Raw genomic sequence first — 17,342 nt, forward strand, 5'->3', positions numbered from 1 at the left:
AGGCCAGCCCAGAGGCCAAACCCCCACGTTTTCATTCAATAATCATGGAATCATCTGGAATGTGTAGTTCTGACTATGCTCTTCAAGAGGTGATCAATTTATTTAACGATCCCTTAAACGGCAGGTCAATGGATTTAGCAGAGCTGGGGGTCTCCTTGCCCACCCACCCCAGCAGGCCAATCCAACACTCTGCACCTTAGTGTGATGGATTTAGCAGAGCTGGGGGTCTCCTTGCCCACCCACCCCAGCAGGCCAATCCACCACTCTGCACCTTAGTGTGATGGATTTAGCAGAGCTGGGGGTCTCCTTGCCCCCCCCCACCCACCCCAGCAGGCCAATCCACCACTCTGCACCTTAGTGTGATGGATTTAGCAGAGCTGGGGGTCTCCTTGCCCACCCACCCCAGCAGGCCAATCCAACACTCTGCACCTTAGTGTGATGGATTTAGCAGAGCTGGGGGTCTCCTTGCCCACCCACCCCAGCAGGCCAATCCACCACTCTGCACCTTAGTGTGATGGATTTAGCAGAGCTGGGGGCTCCTTGCCCACCCACCCCAGCAGGCCAATCCACCAGATGCATTCAGATTCAGTTCTCTAAATTCAGATTCCAAACCAGAGACTACATCCTGGTAGAGGTTAACAGCAGCTAGCACTACCAACGGAACAGTTTCTGCCGGTTTCTGAAGCCAATGTGGCATGTTTATTTCCATCCTAGGAATTTGCCTCCAGCATTTGAACTGTTTGGGCTATACGCTATTATGACCCATTCCTGAAAGCGAAGACTCTCTTCAGCTAAAGTGTTCCAGCGTGTCCACTCTGTGTGCGTCTAGACAGTGTTGGTAGATTATGTTAAAGGCCCAGTGCAGTCAAAAATGTGATTTTCCTGTGTTTTATATATACTGAGTGTACAAAACATTAGGAACACCTTCCTAATATTGAGTTATTAATATTGCCCTCAGAACAGCCTCAATTTGTTGGGGCGTGGACTCCACAAGGTGTCCAAAGCGTTCCACAAGGATGCTGGCCCAGGTTGACTCCAATACCTCCCACAGTTGTGTCAAGTTGGCTGGATGTCCTTTGGGTGGTGGACCATTTATTGAGAAACACAGGAAATGGTTTAGTGTGAAAAACCCAGCAGCGTTGCAGTTCTTGACACAAACCGGTGCTCCTGGCACCTACTACCATACCCCGTTCAAAGGCACTTAAATATTTTGTCTTGCTCATTCAGCCTCTGAATGGCACACATACACAATCCATGTCTCAATTGTCTCTAGGCTTAAAAATCCTTCTTTAACCTGTCTCCTCCCCTTCGTCTACACTGATTGAAGTGGATTTAACAAGTGACATCAATAAGGGATCATAGCTTTCACCTGGTCAGTCTATGTCATGGAAAGAGCAGGTGTACCTAATCTTTTGTGCACTCAGTGTATATATTTCCACACTATATAATACTGTGAAAATTAAGATAATGCCATTTTAGTGTAAGAGCTGTTTGAAAAGAGCCTGAAATTTCAGCCTTTTTTGGTGGGATGGAGTTTTCCAAATCTCTGTTAATAACAGATCGTTTTTGGTTTTCACCTCTAGCTAAATTCTTGCTTGAAAAATTGCTCTTTGCTAAGAAGCTATTTTAATTATTTTTGACCATTTTAATGTAAACCAATCACAGTAAGGTACTTCATTGTTCCCCAGAAATGATTTGATAGTGAGATAAAAATGTCTGCATTGGACCTTTTAGTGTGTGTGTTTGTGTGCTCCAGCGATCCCATCCTGTCTACTGTATCAGACTGTGTGTTTGTGCTCCAGCGGTCCCATCCTGTCTACTGTATCAGACTGTGTGTGTGTGTTCCAGCGGTCCCATCCTGTCTACTGTATCAGACTAGCCAGAGTGCTGGTGGATGACTACTGTTCCCTGCTTCCTGGTTCCATGGTTCCAACCCTCAACAACATCAGCTGTTCCTCTCCTCCATTCTGCTGCCAGTTCATCACTGCTGTTACCACCCTGTATAACCTCTCTACAGGTACACACTGCTGTTAAATACCTCTTGGTGTGTCTCTGCTGTTACTAAACTATGTCAGGGAAACATCTCTAAATACCTCTTGGTGTGTGCTTGGTGGTACTAAACTATGTCAGGGAAACATCTCTAAATACCTCTTGGTGTGTGTTTGGTGTTACTAAACTATGTCAGGGAAACATCTCTAAATACCTCTTGGTGTGTCTCTGCTGTTACTAAACTATGTCAGGGAAACATCTCTAAATACCTCTTGGTGTGTCTCTGCTGTTACTAAACTATGTCAGGGAAACATCTCTAAATACCTCTTGGTGTGTGTTTGGTGTTACTAAACTATGTCAGGGAAACATCTCTAAATACCTCTTGGTGTGTCTCTGCTGTTACTAAACTATGTCAGGGAAACATCTCTAAATACCTCTTGGTGTGTCTCTGCTGTTACTAAACTATGTCAGGGAAACATCTCTAAATACCTTTTGGTGTGTGTTTGGTGTTACTAAACTATGTCAGGGAAACATCTCTAAATACCTCTTGGTGTGTGCTTGGTGTTACTAAACTATGTCAGGGAAACATCTCTAAATACCTCTTGGTGTGTGTTTGGTGTTACTAAACTATGTCAGGGAAACATCTCTAAATACCTCTTGGTGTGTGTTTGGTGTTACTAAACTATGTCAGGGAAACATCTCTAAATACCTCTTGGTGTGTCTCTGCTGTTACTAAACTATGTCAGGGAAACATCTCTAAATACCTCTTGGTGTGTCTCTGCTGTTACTAAACTATGTCAGGGAAACATCTCTAAATACCTCTTGGTGTGTGTTTGGTGTTACTAAACTATGTCAGGGAAACATCTCTAAATACCTCTTGGTGTGTCTCTGCTGTTACTAAACTATGTCAGGGAAACATCTCTAAATACCTCTTGGTGTGTCTCTGCTGTTACTAAACTATGTCAGGGAAACATCTCTAAATACCTTTTGGTGTGTGTTTGGTGTTACTAAACTATGTCAGGGAAACATCTCTAAATACCTCTTGGTGTGTGCTTGGTGTTACTAAACTATGTCAGGGAAACATCTCTAAATACCTCTTGGTGTGTGTTTGGTGTTACTAAACTATGTCAGGGAAACATCTCTAAATACCTCTTGGTGTGTGTTTGGTGTTACTAAACTATGTCAGGGAAACATCTCTAAATACCTCTTGGTGTGTCTCTGCTGTTACTAAACTATGTCAGGGAAACATCTCTAAATACCTCTTGGTGTGTGTTTGGTGTTACTAAACTATGTCAGGGAAACATCTCTAAATACCTCTTGGTGTGTGCTTGGTGTTACTAAACTATGTCAGGGAAACATCTCTAAATACCTCTTGGTGTGTGTTTGGTGTTACTAAACTATGTCAGGGAAACATCTCTAAATACCTCTTGGTGTGTGTTTGGTGTTACTAAACTATGTCAGGGAAACATCTCTAAATACCTCTTGGTGTGTCTCTGCTGTTACTAAACTATGTCAGGGAAACATCTCTAAATACCTCTTGGTGTGTGTTTGGTGTTACTAAACTATGTCAGGGAAACATCTCTAAATACCTCTTGGTGTGTCTCTGCTGTTACTAAACTATGTCAGGGAAACATCTCTAAATACCTCTTGGTGTGTCTCTGCTGTTACTAAACTATGTCAGGGAAACATCTCTAAATACCTCTTGGTGTGTGTTTGGTGTTACTAAACTATGTCAGGGAAACATCTCTAAGTACCTCTTGGTGTGTGTTTGGTGTTACTAAACTATGTCAGGGAAACATCTCTAAATACCTCTTGGTGTGTGTTTGGTGGTACTAAACTATGTCAGGGAAACATCTCTAAATACCTCTTGGTGTGTGCTTGGTGTTACTAAACTATGTCAGGGAAACATCTCTAAATACCTCTTGGTGTGTGTTTGGTGTTACTAAACTATGTCAGGGAAACATCTCTAAATACCTCTTGGTGTGTGTTTGGTGTTACTAAACTATGTCAGGGAAACATCTCTAAATACCTCTTGGTGTGTGTTTGGTGGTACTAAACTATGTCAGGGAAACATCTCTAAATACCTCTTGGTGTGTGCTTGGTGTTACTAAACTATGTCAGGGAAACATCTCTAAATACCTCTTGGTGTGTGCTTGGTGTTACTAAACTATGTCAGGGAAACATCTCTAAATACCTCTTGGTGTGTGTTTGGTGTTACTAAACTATGTCAGGGAAACATCTCTAAATACCTCTTGGTGTGTGTTTGGTGTTACTAAACTATGTCAGGGAAACATCTCTAAATACCTCTTGGTGTGTCTCTGCTGTTACTAAACTATGTCAGGGAAACATCTCAATACCTCTTGGTGTGTGCTTGGTGTTACTAAACTATGTCAGGGAAACATCTCTAAATACCTCTTGGTGTGTGTTTGGTGTTACTAAACTATGTCAGGGAAACATCTCTAAATACCTCTTGGTGTGTGTTTGGTGTTACTAAACTATGTCAGGGAAACATCTCTAAATACCTCTTGGTGTGTCTCTGCTGTTACTAAACTATGTCAGGGAAACATCTCTAAATACCTCTTGGTGTGTGCTTGGTGTTACTAAACTATGTCAGGGAAACATCTCTAAATACCTCTTGGTGTGTGTTTGGTGTTACTAAACTATGTCAGGGAAACATCTCTAAATACCTCTTGGTGTGTGTTTGGTGGTACTAAACTATGTCAGGGAAACATCTCTAAATACCTCTTGGTGTGTCTCTGCTGTTACTAAACTATGTCAGGGAAACATCTCTAAATACCTCTTGGTGTGTCTCTGCTGTTACTAAACTATGTCAGGGAAACATCTCTAAATACCTCTTGGTGTGTGTTTGGTGTTACTAAACTATGTCAGGGAAACATCTCTAAATACCTCTTGGTGTGTCTCTGCTGTTACTAAACTATGTCAGGGAAACATCTCTAAATACCTCTTGGTGTGTCTCTGCTGTTACTAAACTATGTCAGGGAAACATCTCTAAATACCTCTTGGTGTGTGTTTGGTGTTACTAAACTATGTCAGGGAAACATCTCTAAGTACCTCTTGGTGTGTGTTTGGTGTTACTAAACTATGTCAGGGAAACATCTCTAAATACCTCTTGGTGTGTGTTTGGTGGTACTAAACTATGTCAGGGAAACATCTCTAAATACCTCTTGGTGTGTGCTTGGTGTTACTAAACTATGTCAGGGAAACATCTCTAAATACCTCTTGGTGTGTGCTTGGTGTTACTAAACTATGTCAGGGAAACATCTCTAAATACCTCTTGGTGTGTGTTTGGTGTTACTAAACTATGTCAGGGAAACATCTCTAAATACCTCTTGGTGTGTCTCTGCTGTTACTAAACTATGTCAGGGAAACATCTCTAAATACCTCTTGGTGTGTGTTTGGTGTTACTAAACTATGTCAGGGAAACATCTCTAAATACCTCTTGGTGTGTGTTTGGTGTTACTAAACTATGTCAGGGAAACATCTCTAAATACCTCTTGGTGTGTGCTTGGTGTTACTAAACTATGTCAGGGAAACATCTCTAAATACCTTTTGGTGTGTGCTTGGTGTTACTAAACTATGTCAGGGAAACATCTCTAAATACCTCTTGGTGTGTGTTTGGTGTTACTAAACTATGTCAGGGAAACATCTCTAAATACCTCTTGGTGTGTCTCTGCTGTTACTAAACTATGTCAGGGAAACATCTCTAAATACCTCTTGGTGTGTCTCTGCTGTTACTAAACTATGTCAGGGAAACATCTCTAAATACCTCTTGGTGTGTCTCTGCTGTTACTAAACTATGTCAGGGAAACATCTCTAAATACCTCTTGGTGTGTCTCTGCTGTTACTAAACTATGTCAGGGAAACATCTCTAAATACCTCTTGGTGTGTGTTTGGTGTTACTAAACTATGTCAGGGAAACATCTCTAAATACCTCTTGGTGTGTGTTTGGTGGTACTAAACTATGTCAGGGAAACATCTCTAAATACCTCTTGGTGTGTGTTTGGTGGTACTAAACTATGTCAGGGAAACATCTCTAAATACCTATTGGTGTGTGTTTGGTGGTACTAAACTATGTCAGGGAAACATCTCTAAATACCTCTTGGTGTGTGTTTGGTGGTACTAAACTATGTCAGGGAAACATCTCTAAATACCTCTTGGTGTGTGTTTGGTGTTACTAAACTATGTCAGGGAAACATCTCTAAATACCTCTTGGTGTGTGCTTGGTGGTACTACACTATGTCAGGGAAACATCTCTAAATACCTCTTGGTGTGTGTTTGGTGTTACTAAACTATGTCAGGGAAACATCTCTAAATACCTTTTGGTGTGTGTTTGGTGTTACTAAACTATGTCAGGGAAACATCTCTAAATACCTCTTGGTGTGTGTTTGGTGTTACTAAACTATGTCAGGGAAACATCTCTAAATACCTCTTGGTGTGTGTTTGGTGTTACTAAACTATGTCAGGGAAACATCTCTAAATACCTCTTGGTGTGTGTTTGGTGTTACTAAACTATGTCAGGGAAACATCTCTAAATACCTCTTGGTGTGTGTTTGGTGTTACTAAACTATGTCAGGGAAACATCTCTAAATACCTCTTGGTGTGTGTTTGGTGGTACTAAACTATGTCAGGGAAACATCTCTAAATACCTCTTGGTGTGTGCTTGGTGTTACTAAACTATGTCAGGGAAACATCTCTAAATACCTCTTGGTGTGTGCTTGGTGTTACTAAACTATGTCAGGGAAACATCTCTAAATACCTCTTGGTGTGTGTTTGGTGTTACTAAACTATGTCAGGGAAACATCTCTAAATACCTCTTGGTGTGTGTTTGGTGTTACTAAACTATGTCAGGGAAACATCTCTAAATACCTCTTGGTGTGTCTCTGCTGTTACTAAACTATGTCAGGGAAACATCTCAATACCTCTTGGTGTGTGCTTGGTGTTACTAAACTATGTCAGGGAAACATCTCTAAATACCTCTTGGTGTGTGTTTGGTGTTACTAAACTATGTCAGGGAAACATCTCTAAATACCTCTTGGTGTGTGTTTGGTGTTACTAAACTATGTCAGGGAAACATCTCTAAATACCTCTTGGTGTGTCTCTGCTGTTACTAAACTATGTCAGGGAAACATCTCTAAATACCTCTTGGTGTGTGCTTGGTGTTACTAAACTATGTCAGGGAAACATCTCTAAATACCTCTTGGTGTGTGTTTGGTGTTACTAAACTATGTCAGGGAAACATCTCTAAATACCTCTTGGTGTGTGTTTGGTGGTACTAAACTATGTCAGGGAAACATCTCTAAATACCTCTTGGTGTGTCTCTGCTGTTACTAAACTATGTCAGGGAAACATCTCTAAATACCTCTTGGTGTGTGCTTGGTGTTACTAAACTATGTCAGGGAAACATCTCTAAATTCCTATTGGTGTGTGTTTGGTGTTACTAAACTATGTCAGGGAAACATCTCTAAATACCTCTTGGTGTGTGTTTGGTGTTACTAAACTATGTCAGGGAAACATCTCTAAATACCTCTTGGTGTGTGCTTGGTGTTACTAAACTATGTCAGGGAAACATCTCTAAATTCCTATTGGTGTGTGTTTGGTGTTACTAAACTATGTCAGGGAAACATCTCTAAATACCTCTTGGTGTGTCTCTGCTGTTACTAAACTATGTCAGGGAAACATCTCTAAATACCTCTTGGTGTGTGTTTGGTGTTACTAAACTATGTCAGGGAAACATCTCTAAATACCTCTTGGTGTGTGCTTGGTGTTACTAAACTATGTCAGGGAAACATCTCTAAATACCTCTTGGTGTGTTTTTGGTGTTACTAAACTATGTCAGGGAAACATCTCTAAATACCTCTTGGTGTGTGTTTGGTGTTACTAAACTATGTCAGGGAAACATCTCTAAATACCTCTTGGTGTGTCTCTGCTGTTACTAAACTATGTCAGGGAAACATCTCTAAATACCTCTTGGTGTGTGTTTGGTGTTACTAAACTATGTCAGGGAAACATCTCTAAATCCCTCTTGGTGTGTGTTTGGTGTTACTAAACTATGTCAGGGAAACATCTCTAAATACCTATTGGTGTGTGTTTGGTGTTACTAAACTATGTCAGGGAAACATCTCTAAATACCTCTTGGTGTGTCTCTGCTGTTACTAAACTATGTCAGGGAAACATCTCTAAATACCTCTTGGTGTGTGTTTGGTGTTACTAAACTATGTCAGGGTAACATCTCTAAATACCTCTTGGTGTGTGCTTGGTGTTACTAAACTATGTCAGGGAAACATCTCTAAATACCTCTTGGTGTGTGCTTGGTGTTACTAAACTATGTCAGGGAAACATCTCTAAATACCTCTTGGTGTGTGCTTGGTGTTACTAAACTATGTCAGGGAAACATCTCTAAATACCTCTTGGTGTGTGTTTGGTGTTACTAAACTATGTCAGGGAAACATCTCTAAATACCTCTTGGTGTGTGTTTGGTGTTACTAAACTATGTCAGGGAAACATCTCTAAATACCTCTTGGTGTGTGCTTGGTGGTACTAAACTATGTCAGGGAAACATCTCTAAATACCTCTTGGTGTGTGCTTGGTGTTACTAAACTATGTCAGGGAAACATCTCTAAATACCTCTTGGTGTGTGTTTGGTGTTACTAAACTATGTCAGGGAAACATCTCTAAATACCTCTTGGTGTGTGTTTGGTGTTACTAAACTATGTCAGGGAAACATCTCTAAATACCTCTTGGTGTGTGCTTGGTGTTACTAAACTATGTCAGGGAAACATCTCTAAATACCTCTTGGTGTGTCTCTGCTGTTACTAAACTATGTCAGGGAAACATCTCTAAATACCTCTTGGTGTGTCTCTGCTGTTACTAAACTATGTCAGGGAAACATCTCTAAATACCTCTTGGTGTGTCTCTGCTGTTACTAAACTATGTCAGGGAAACATCTCTAAATACCTCTTGGTGTGTGTTTGGTGTTACTAAACTATGTCAGGGAAACATCTCTAAATACCTCTTGGTGTGTGTTTGGTGGTACTAAACTATGTCAGGGAAACATCTCTAAATACCTCTTGGTGTGTGTTTGGTGGTACTAAACTATGTCAGGGAAACATCTCTAAATACCTATTGGTGTGTGTTTGGTGGTACTAAACTATGTCAGGGAAACATCTCTAAATACCTCTTGGTGTGTGTTTGGTGGTACTAAACTATGTCAGGGAAACATCTCTAAATACCTCTTGGTGTGTGTTTGGTGTTACTAAACTATGTCAGGGAAACATCTCTAAATACCTCTTGGTGTGTGCTTGGTGGTACTACACTATGTCAGGGAAACATCTCTAAATACCTCTTGGTGTGTGTTTGGTGTTACTAAACTATGTCAGGGAAACATCTCTAAATACCTCTTGGTGTGTGTTTGGTGGTACTAAACTATGTCAGGGAAACATCTCTAAATACCTCTTGGTGTGTGCTTGGTGTTACTAAACTATGTCAGGGAAACATCTCTAAATACCTCTTGGTGTGTGCTTGGTGTTACTAAACTATGTCAGGGAAACATCTCTAAATACCTCTTGGTGTGTGTTTGGTGTTACTAAACTATGTCAGGGAAACATCTCTAAATACCTCTTGGTGTGTGTTTGGTGTTACTAAACTATGTCAGGGAAACATCTCTAAATACCTCTTGGTGTGTCTCTGCTGTTACTAAACTATGTCAGGGAAACATCTCTAAATCCCTCTTGGTGTGTCTCTGCTGTTACTAAACTATGTCAGGGAAACATCTCTAAATACCTCTTGGTGTGTGCTTGGTGTTACTAAACTATGTCAGGGAAACATCTCTAAATTCCTATTGGTGTGTGTTTGGTGTTACTAAACTATGTCAGGGAAACATCTCTAAATACCTCTTGGTGTGTGCTTGGTGGTACTAAACTATGTCAGGGAAACATCTCTAAATACCTCTTGGTGTGTGCTTGGTGTTACTAAACTATGTCAGGGAAACATCTCTAAATACCTCTTGGTGTGTGTTTGGTGTTACTAAACTATGTCAGGGAAACATCTCTAAATACCTCTTGGTGTGTGTTTGGTGTTACTAAACTATGTCAGGGAAACATCTCTAAATACCTCTTGGTGTGTGCTTGGTGTTACTAAACTATGTCAGGGAAACATCTCTAAATACCTCTTGGTGTGTCTCTGCTGTTACTAAACTATGTCAGGGAAACATCTCTAAATACCTCTTGGTGTGTCTCTGCTGTTACTAAACTATGTCAGGGAAACATCTCTAAATACCTCTTGGTGTGTCTCTGCTGTTACTAAACTATGTCAGGGAAACATCTCTAAATACCTCTTGGTGTGTCTCTGCTGTTACTAAACTATGTCAGGGAAACATCTCTAAATACCTCTTGGTGTGTGTTTGGTGTTACTAAACTATGTCAGGGAAACATCTCTAAATACCTCTTGGTGTGTGTTTGGTGGTACTAAACTATGTCAGGGAAACATCTCTAAATACCTCTTGGTGTGTGTTTGGTGGTACTAAACTATGTCAGGGAAACATCTCTAAATACCTATTGGTGTGTGTTTGGTGGTACTAAACTATGTCAGGGAAACATCTCTAAATACCTCTTGGTGTGTGTTTGGTGGTACTAAACTATGTCAGGGAAACATCTCTAAATACCTCTTGGTGTGTGTTTGGTGGTACTAAACTATGTCAGGGAAACATCTCTAAATACCTCTTGGTGTGTGTTTGGTGTTACTAAACTATGTCAGGGAAACATCTCTAAATACCTCTTGGTGTGTGCTTGGTGGTACTACACTATGTCAGGGAAACATCTCTAAATACCTCTTGGTGTGTGTTTGGTGTTACTAAACTATGTCAGGGAAACATCTCTAAATACCTCTTGGTGTGTGTTTGGTGGTACTAAACTATGTCAGGGAAACATCTCTAAATACCTCTTGGTGTGTGCTTGGTGTTACTAAACTATGTCAGGGAAACATCTCTAAATACCTCTTGGTGTGTGCTTGGTGTTACTAAACTATGTCAGGGAAACATCTCTAAATACCTCTTGGTGTGTGTTTGGTGTTACTAAACTATGTCAGGGAAACATCTCTAAATACCTCTTGGTGTGTGTTTGGTGTTACTAAACTATGTCAGGGAAACATCTCTAAATACCTCTTGGTGTGTCTCTGCTGTTACTAAACTATGTCAGGGAAACATCTCTAAATCCCTCTTGGTGTGTCTCTGCTGTTACTAAACTATGTCAGGGAAACATCTCTAAATACCTCTTGGTGTGTGCTTGGTGTTACTAAACTATGTCAGGGAAACATCTCTAAATTCCTATTGGTGTGTGTTTGGTGTTACTAAACTATGTCAGGGAAACATCTCTAAATACCTCTTGGTGTGTGCTTGGTGTTACTAAACTATGTCAGGGAAACATCTCTAAATTCCTATTGGTGTGTGTTTGGTGTTACTAAACTATGTCAGGGAAACATCTCTAAATACCTCTTGGTGTGTCTCTGCTGTTACTAAACTATGTCAGGGAAACATCTCTAAATACCTCTTGGTGTGTGTTTGGTGTTACTAAACTATGTCAGGGAAACATCTCTAAATACCTCTTGGTGTGTGCTTGGTGTTACTAAACTATGTCAGGGAAACATCTCTAAATACCTCTTGGTGTGTTTTTGGTGTTACTAAACTATGTCAGGGAAACATCTCTAAATACCTCTTGGTGTGTGTTTGGTGTTACTAAACTATGTCAGGGAAACATCTCTAAATACCTCTTGGTGTGTCTCTGCTGTTACTAAACTATGTCAGGGAAACATCTCTAAATACCTCTTGGTGTGTGTTTGGTGTTACTAAACTATGTCAGGGAAACATCTCTAAATCCCTCTTGGTGTGTGTTTGGTGTTACTAAACTATGTCAGGGAAACATCTCTAAATACCTATTGGTGTGTGTTTGGTGTTACTAAACTATGTCAGGGAAACATCTCTAAATACCTCTTGGTGTGTCTCTGCTGTTACTAAACTATGTCAGGGAAACATCTCTAAATACCTCTTGGTGTGTGTTTGGTGTTACTAAACTATGTCAGGGTAACATCTCTAAATACCTCTTGGTGTGTGCTTGGTGTTACTAAACTATGTCAGGGAAACATCTCTAAATACCTCTTGGTGTGTGCTTGGTGTTACTAAACTATGTCAGGGAAACATCTCTAAATACCTCTTGGTGTGTGCTTGGTGTTACTAAACTATGTCAGGGAAACATCTCTAAATACCTCTTGGTGTGTGTTTGGTGTTACTAAACTATGTCAGGGAAACATCTCTAAATACCTCTTGGTGTGTGTTTGGTGTTACTAAACTATGTCAGGGAAACATCTCTAAATACCTCTTGGTGTGTGCTTGGTGGTACTAAACTATGTCAGGGAAACATCTCTAAATACCTCTTGGTGTGTGCTTGGTGTTACTAAACTATGTCAGGGAAACATCTCTAAATACCTCTTGGTGTGTGTTTGGTGTTACTAAACTATGTCAGGGAAACATCTCTAAATACCTCTTGGTGTGTGTTTGGTGTTACTAAACTATGTCAGGGAAACATCTCTAAATACCTCTTGGTGTGTGCTTGGTGTTACTAAACTATGTCAGGGAAACATCTCTAAATACCTCTTGGTGTGTGCTTGGTGTTACTAAACTATGTCAGGGAAACATCTCTAAATACCTCTTGGTGTGTGTTTGGTGTTACTAAACTATGTCAGGGAAACATCTCTAAATACCTCTTGGTGTGTGCTTGGTGTTACTAAACTATGTCAGGGAAACATCTCTAAATACCTCTTGGTGTGTGTTTGGTGGTACTAAACTATGTCAGGGAAACATCTCTAAATACCTCTTGGTGTGTGTTTGGTGTTACTAAACTATGTCAGGGAAACATCTCTAAATACCTCTTGGTGTGTGTTTGGTGTTACTAAACTATGTCAGGGAAACATCTCTAAATACCTCTTGGTGTGTGTTTGGTGTTACTAAACTATGTCAGGGAAACATCTCTAAATACCTCTTGGTGTGTGTTTGGTGTTACTAAACTATATCAGGGAAACATCTCTAAATACCTCTTGGTGTGTGTTTGGTGTTACTAAACTATGTCAGGGAAACATCTCTAAATACCTCTTGGTGTGTGTTTGGCGGTACTAAACTATGTCAGGGAAACATCTCTAAATACCTCTTGGTGTGTCTCTGCTGTTACTAAACTATGTCAGGGAAACATCTCTAAATACCTCTTGGTGTGTGTTTGGTGTTACTAAACTATGTCAGGGAAACATCTCTAAATACCTCTTGGTGTGTGCTTGGTGTTACTAAACTATGTCAGGGAAACATCTCTAAATACCTCTTGGTGTGTGTTTGGTGTTACTAAACTATGTCAGGGAAACATCTCTAAATACCTCTTGGTGTGTGTTTGGTGGTACTAAACTATGTCAGGGAAACATCTCTAAATACCTCTTGGTGTGTGTTTGGTGGTACTAAACTATGTCAGGGAAACATCTCTAAATACCTCTTGGTGTGTGCTTGGTGTTACTAAACTATGTCAGGGAAACATCTCTAAATACCTCTTGGTGTGTCTCTGCTGTTACTAAACTATGTCAGGGAAACATCTCTAAATACCTCTTGGTGTGTGTTTGCTGTTACTAAACTATGTCAGGGAAACATCTCTAAATACCTCTTGGTGTGTCTCTGCTGTTACTAAACTATGTCAGGGAAACATCTCTAAATACCTCTTGGTGTGTGCTTGGTGTTACTAAACTATGTCAGGGAAACATCTCTAAATACCTCTTGGTGTGTGTTTGGTGGTACTAAACTATGTCAGGGAAACATCTCTAAATACCTCTTGGTGTGTGTTTGGTGGTACTAAACTATGTCAGGGAAACATCTCTAAATACCTCTTGGTGTGTGTTTGGTGGTACTAAACTATGTCAGGGAAACATCTCTAAATACCTCTTGGTGTGTGCTTGGTGTTACTAAACTATGTCAGGGAAACATCTCTAAATACCTCTTGGTGTGTGTTTGGTGTTACTAAACTATGTCAGGGAAACATCTCTAAATACCTCTTGGTGTGTGTTTGGTGTTACTAAACTATGTCAGGGAAACATCTCTAAATACCTCTTGGTGTGTGTTTGGTGTTACTAAACTATGTCAGGGAAACATCTCTAAATACCTCTTGGTGTGTGCTTGGTGTTACTAAACTATGTCAGGGAAACATCTCTAAATACCTCTTGGTGTGTGCTTGGTGGTACTAAACTATGTCAGGGAAACTTCTCTAAATACCTCTTGGTGTGTGTTTGGTGTTACTAAACTATGTCAGGGAAACATCTCTAAATACCTCTTGGTGTGTGTTTGGTGGTACTAAACTATGTCAGGGAAACATCTCTAAATACCTCTTGGTGTGTGTTTGGTGTTACTAAACTATGTCAGGGAAACATCTCTAAATACCTCTTGGTGTGTGTTTGGTGTTACTAAACTATGTCAGGGAAACATCTCTAAATACCTCTTGGTGTGTGTTTGGTGGTACTAAACTATGTCAGGGAAACATCTCTAAATACCTCTTGGTGTGTGCTTGGTGTTACTAAACTATGTCAGGGAAACATCTCTAAATACCTCTTGGTGTGTGCTTGGTGTTACTAAACTATGTCAGGGAAACATCTCTAAATACCTCTTGGTGTGTGCTTGGTGTTACTAAACTATGTCAGGGAAACATCTCTAAATACCTCTTGGTGTGTGTTTGGTGTTACTAAACTATGTCAGGGAAACATCTCTAAATACCTCTTGGTGTGTGTTTGGTGTTACTAAACTATGTCAGGGAAACATCTCTAAATACCTCTTGGTGTGTGTTTGGTGGTACTAAACTATGTCAGGGAAACATCTCTAAATACCTCTTGGTGTGTGCTTGGTGGTACTAAACTATGTCAGGGAAACATCTCTAAATACCTCTTGGTGTGTGTTTGGTGTTACTAAACTATGTCAGGGAAACATCTCTAAATACCTCTTGGTGTGTGTTTGGTGTTACTAAACTATGTCAGGGAAACATCTCTAAATACCTCTTGGTGTGTGTTTGGTGGTACTAAACTATGTCAGGGAAACATCTCTAAATACCTCTTGGTGTGTGCTTGGTGGTACTAAACTATGTCAGGGAAACATCTCTAAATACCTCTTGGTGTGTGCTTGGTGGTACTAAACTATGTCAGGGAAACATCTCTAAATACCTCTTGGTGTGTGCTTGGTGTTACTAAACTATGTCAGGGAAACATCTCTAAATACCTCTTGGTGTGTGCTTGGTGTTACTAAACTATGTCAGGGAAACATCTCTAAATACCTCTTGGTGTGTCTCTGCTGTTACTAAACTATGTCAGGGAAACATCTCTAAATACCTCTTGGTGTGTGTTTGGTGGTACTAAACTATGTCAGAGAAACATCTCTAAATACCTCTTGGTGTGTGCTTGGTGTTACTAAACTATATCAGGGAAACATCTCTAAATACCTCTTGGTGTGTCTCTGCTGTTACTAAACTATGTCAGGGAAACATCTCTAAATACCTCTTGGTGTGTGTTCGGTGTTACTAAACTATGTCAGGGAAACATCTCTAAATACCTCTTGGTGTGTGCTTGGTGTTACTAAACTATGTCAGGGAAACATCTCTAAATACCTCTTGGTGTGTGTTTGGTGTTACTAAACTATGTCAGGGAAACATCTCTAAATACCTCTTGGTGTGTGCTTGGTGTTACTAAACTATGTCAGGGAAACATCTCTAAATACCTCTTGGTGTGTGCTTGGTGGTACTAAACTATGTCAGGGAAACATCTCTAAATACCTCTTGGTGTGTGCTTGGTGTTACTAAACTATGTCAGGGAAACATCTCTAAATACCTCTTGGTGTGTGTTTGGTGTTACTAAACTATGTCAGGGAAACATCTCTAAATACCTCTTGGTGTGTGCTTGGTGGTACTAAACTATGTCAGGGAAACATCTCTAAATACCTCTTGGTGTGTGTTTGGTGGTACTAAACTATGTCAGGGAAACATCTCTAAATACCTCTTGGTGTGTGCTTGGTGGTACTAAACTATGTCAGGGAAACATCTCTAAATACCTCTTGGTGTGTCTCTGCTGTTACTAAACTATGTCAGGGAAACATCTCTAAATACCTCTTGGTGTGTGCTTGGTGGTACTAAACTATGTCAGGGAAACATCTCTAAATACCTCTTGGTGTGTGTTTGGTGTTACTAAACTATGTCAGGCAAACATCTCTAAATACCTCTTGGTGTGTGCTTGGTGGTACTAAACTATGTCAGGGAAACATCTCTAAATACCTCTTGGTGTGTGCTTGGTGTTACTAAACTATGTCAGGGAAACATCTCTAAATACCTCTTGGTGTGTCTCTGCTGTTACTAAACTATGTCAGGGAAACATCTCTAAATACCTCTTGGTGTGTGTTTGGTGGTACTAAACTATGTCAGGGAAACATCTCTAAATACCTCTTGGTGTGTGCTTGGTGGTACTAAACTATGTCAGGGAAACATCTCTAAATACCTCTTGGTGTGTGTTTGGTGTTACTAAACTATGTCAGGGAAACATCTCTAAATACCTCTTGGTGTGTGTTTGGTGGTACTAAACTATGTCAGGGAAACATCTCTAAATACCTCTTGGTGTGTGTTTGGTGTTACTAAACTATGTCAGGGAAACATCTCTAAATACCTCTTGGTGTGTGTTTGGTGTTACTAAACTATGTCAGGGAAACATCTCTAAATACCTCTTGGTGTGTGTTTGGTGGTACTAAACTATGTCAGGGAAACATCTCTAAATACCTCTTGGTGTGTGCTTGGTGTTACTAAACTATGTCAGGGAAACATCTCTAAATACCTCTTGGTGTGTGCTTGGTGTTACTAAACTATGTCAGGGAAACATCTCTAAATACCTCTTGGTGTGTGCTTGGTGTTACTAAACTATGTCAGGGAAACATCTCTAAATACCTCTTGGTGTGTGTTTGGTGGTACTAAACTATGTCAGGGAAACATCTCTAAATACCTCTTGGTGTGTGCTTGGTGGTACTAAACTATGTCAGGGAAACATCTCTAAATACCTCTTGGTGTGTGTTTGGTGTTACTAAACTATGTCAGGGAAACATCTCTAAATACCTCTTGGTGTGTGTTTGGTGGTACTAAACTATGTCAGGGAAACATCTCTAAATACCTCTTGGTGTGTGCTTGGTGGTACTAAACTATGTCAGGGAAACATCTCTAAATACCTCTTGGTGTGTGCTTGGTGGTACTAAACTATGTCAGGGAAACATCTCTAAATACCTCTTGGTGTGTGCTTGG

At 40.2% G+C, this 17,342-nt stretch overlaps 1 protein-coding gene across 1 annotated transcript in view; it reads left to right on the top strand.

Moving 5' to 3' along the window:
- The first annotated feature begins 1,847 nt into the window (after positions 1–1,847).
- The window catches only part of ints15 (integrator complex subunit 15), a 28,772-nt gene continuing 13,277 nt past the window's right edge, over positions 1,848–17,342 (top strand). The window contains exon 1 of the mRNA XM_084200055.1: positions 1,848–2,017. Within this exon, the coding sequence (XP_084056181.1) occupies positions 1,924–2,017 (94 nt within the window). The 5' untranslated portion in view covers positions 1,848–1,923. The remainder of the gene's footprint in view (positions 2,018–17,342) is intronic.

Source organism: Coregonus lavaretus (genome assembly GCF_964263955.1).
Source record: "Coregonus lavaretus genome assembly, contig: HAP1_SCAFFOLD_4861, whole genome shotgun sequence".
In the NCBI taxonomy this organism is placed as follows: domain Eukaryota; kingdom Metazoa; phylum Chordata; class Actinopteri; order Salmoniformes; family Salmonidae; genus Coregonus; species Coregonus lavaretus.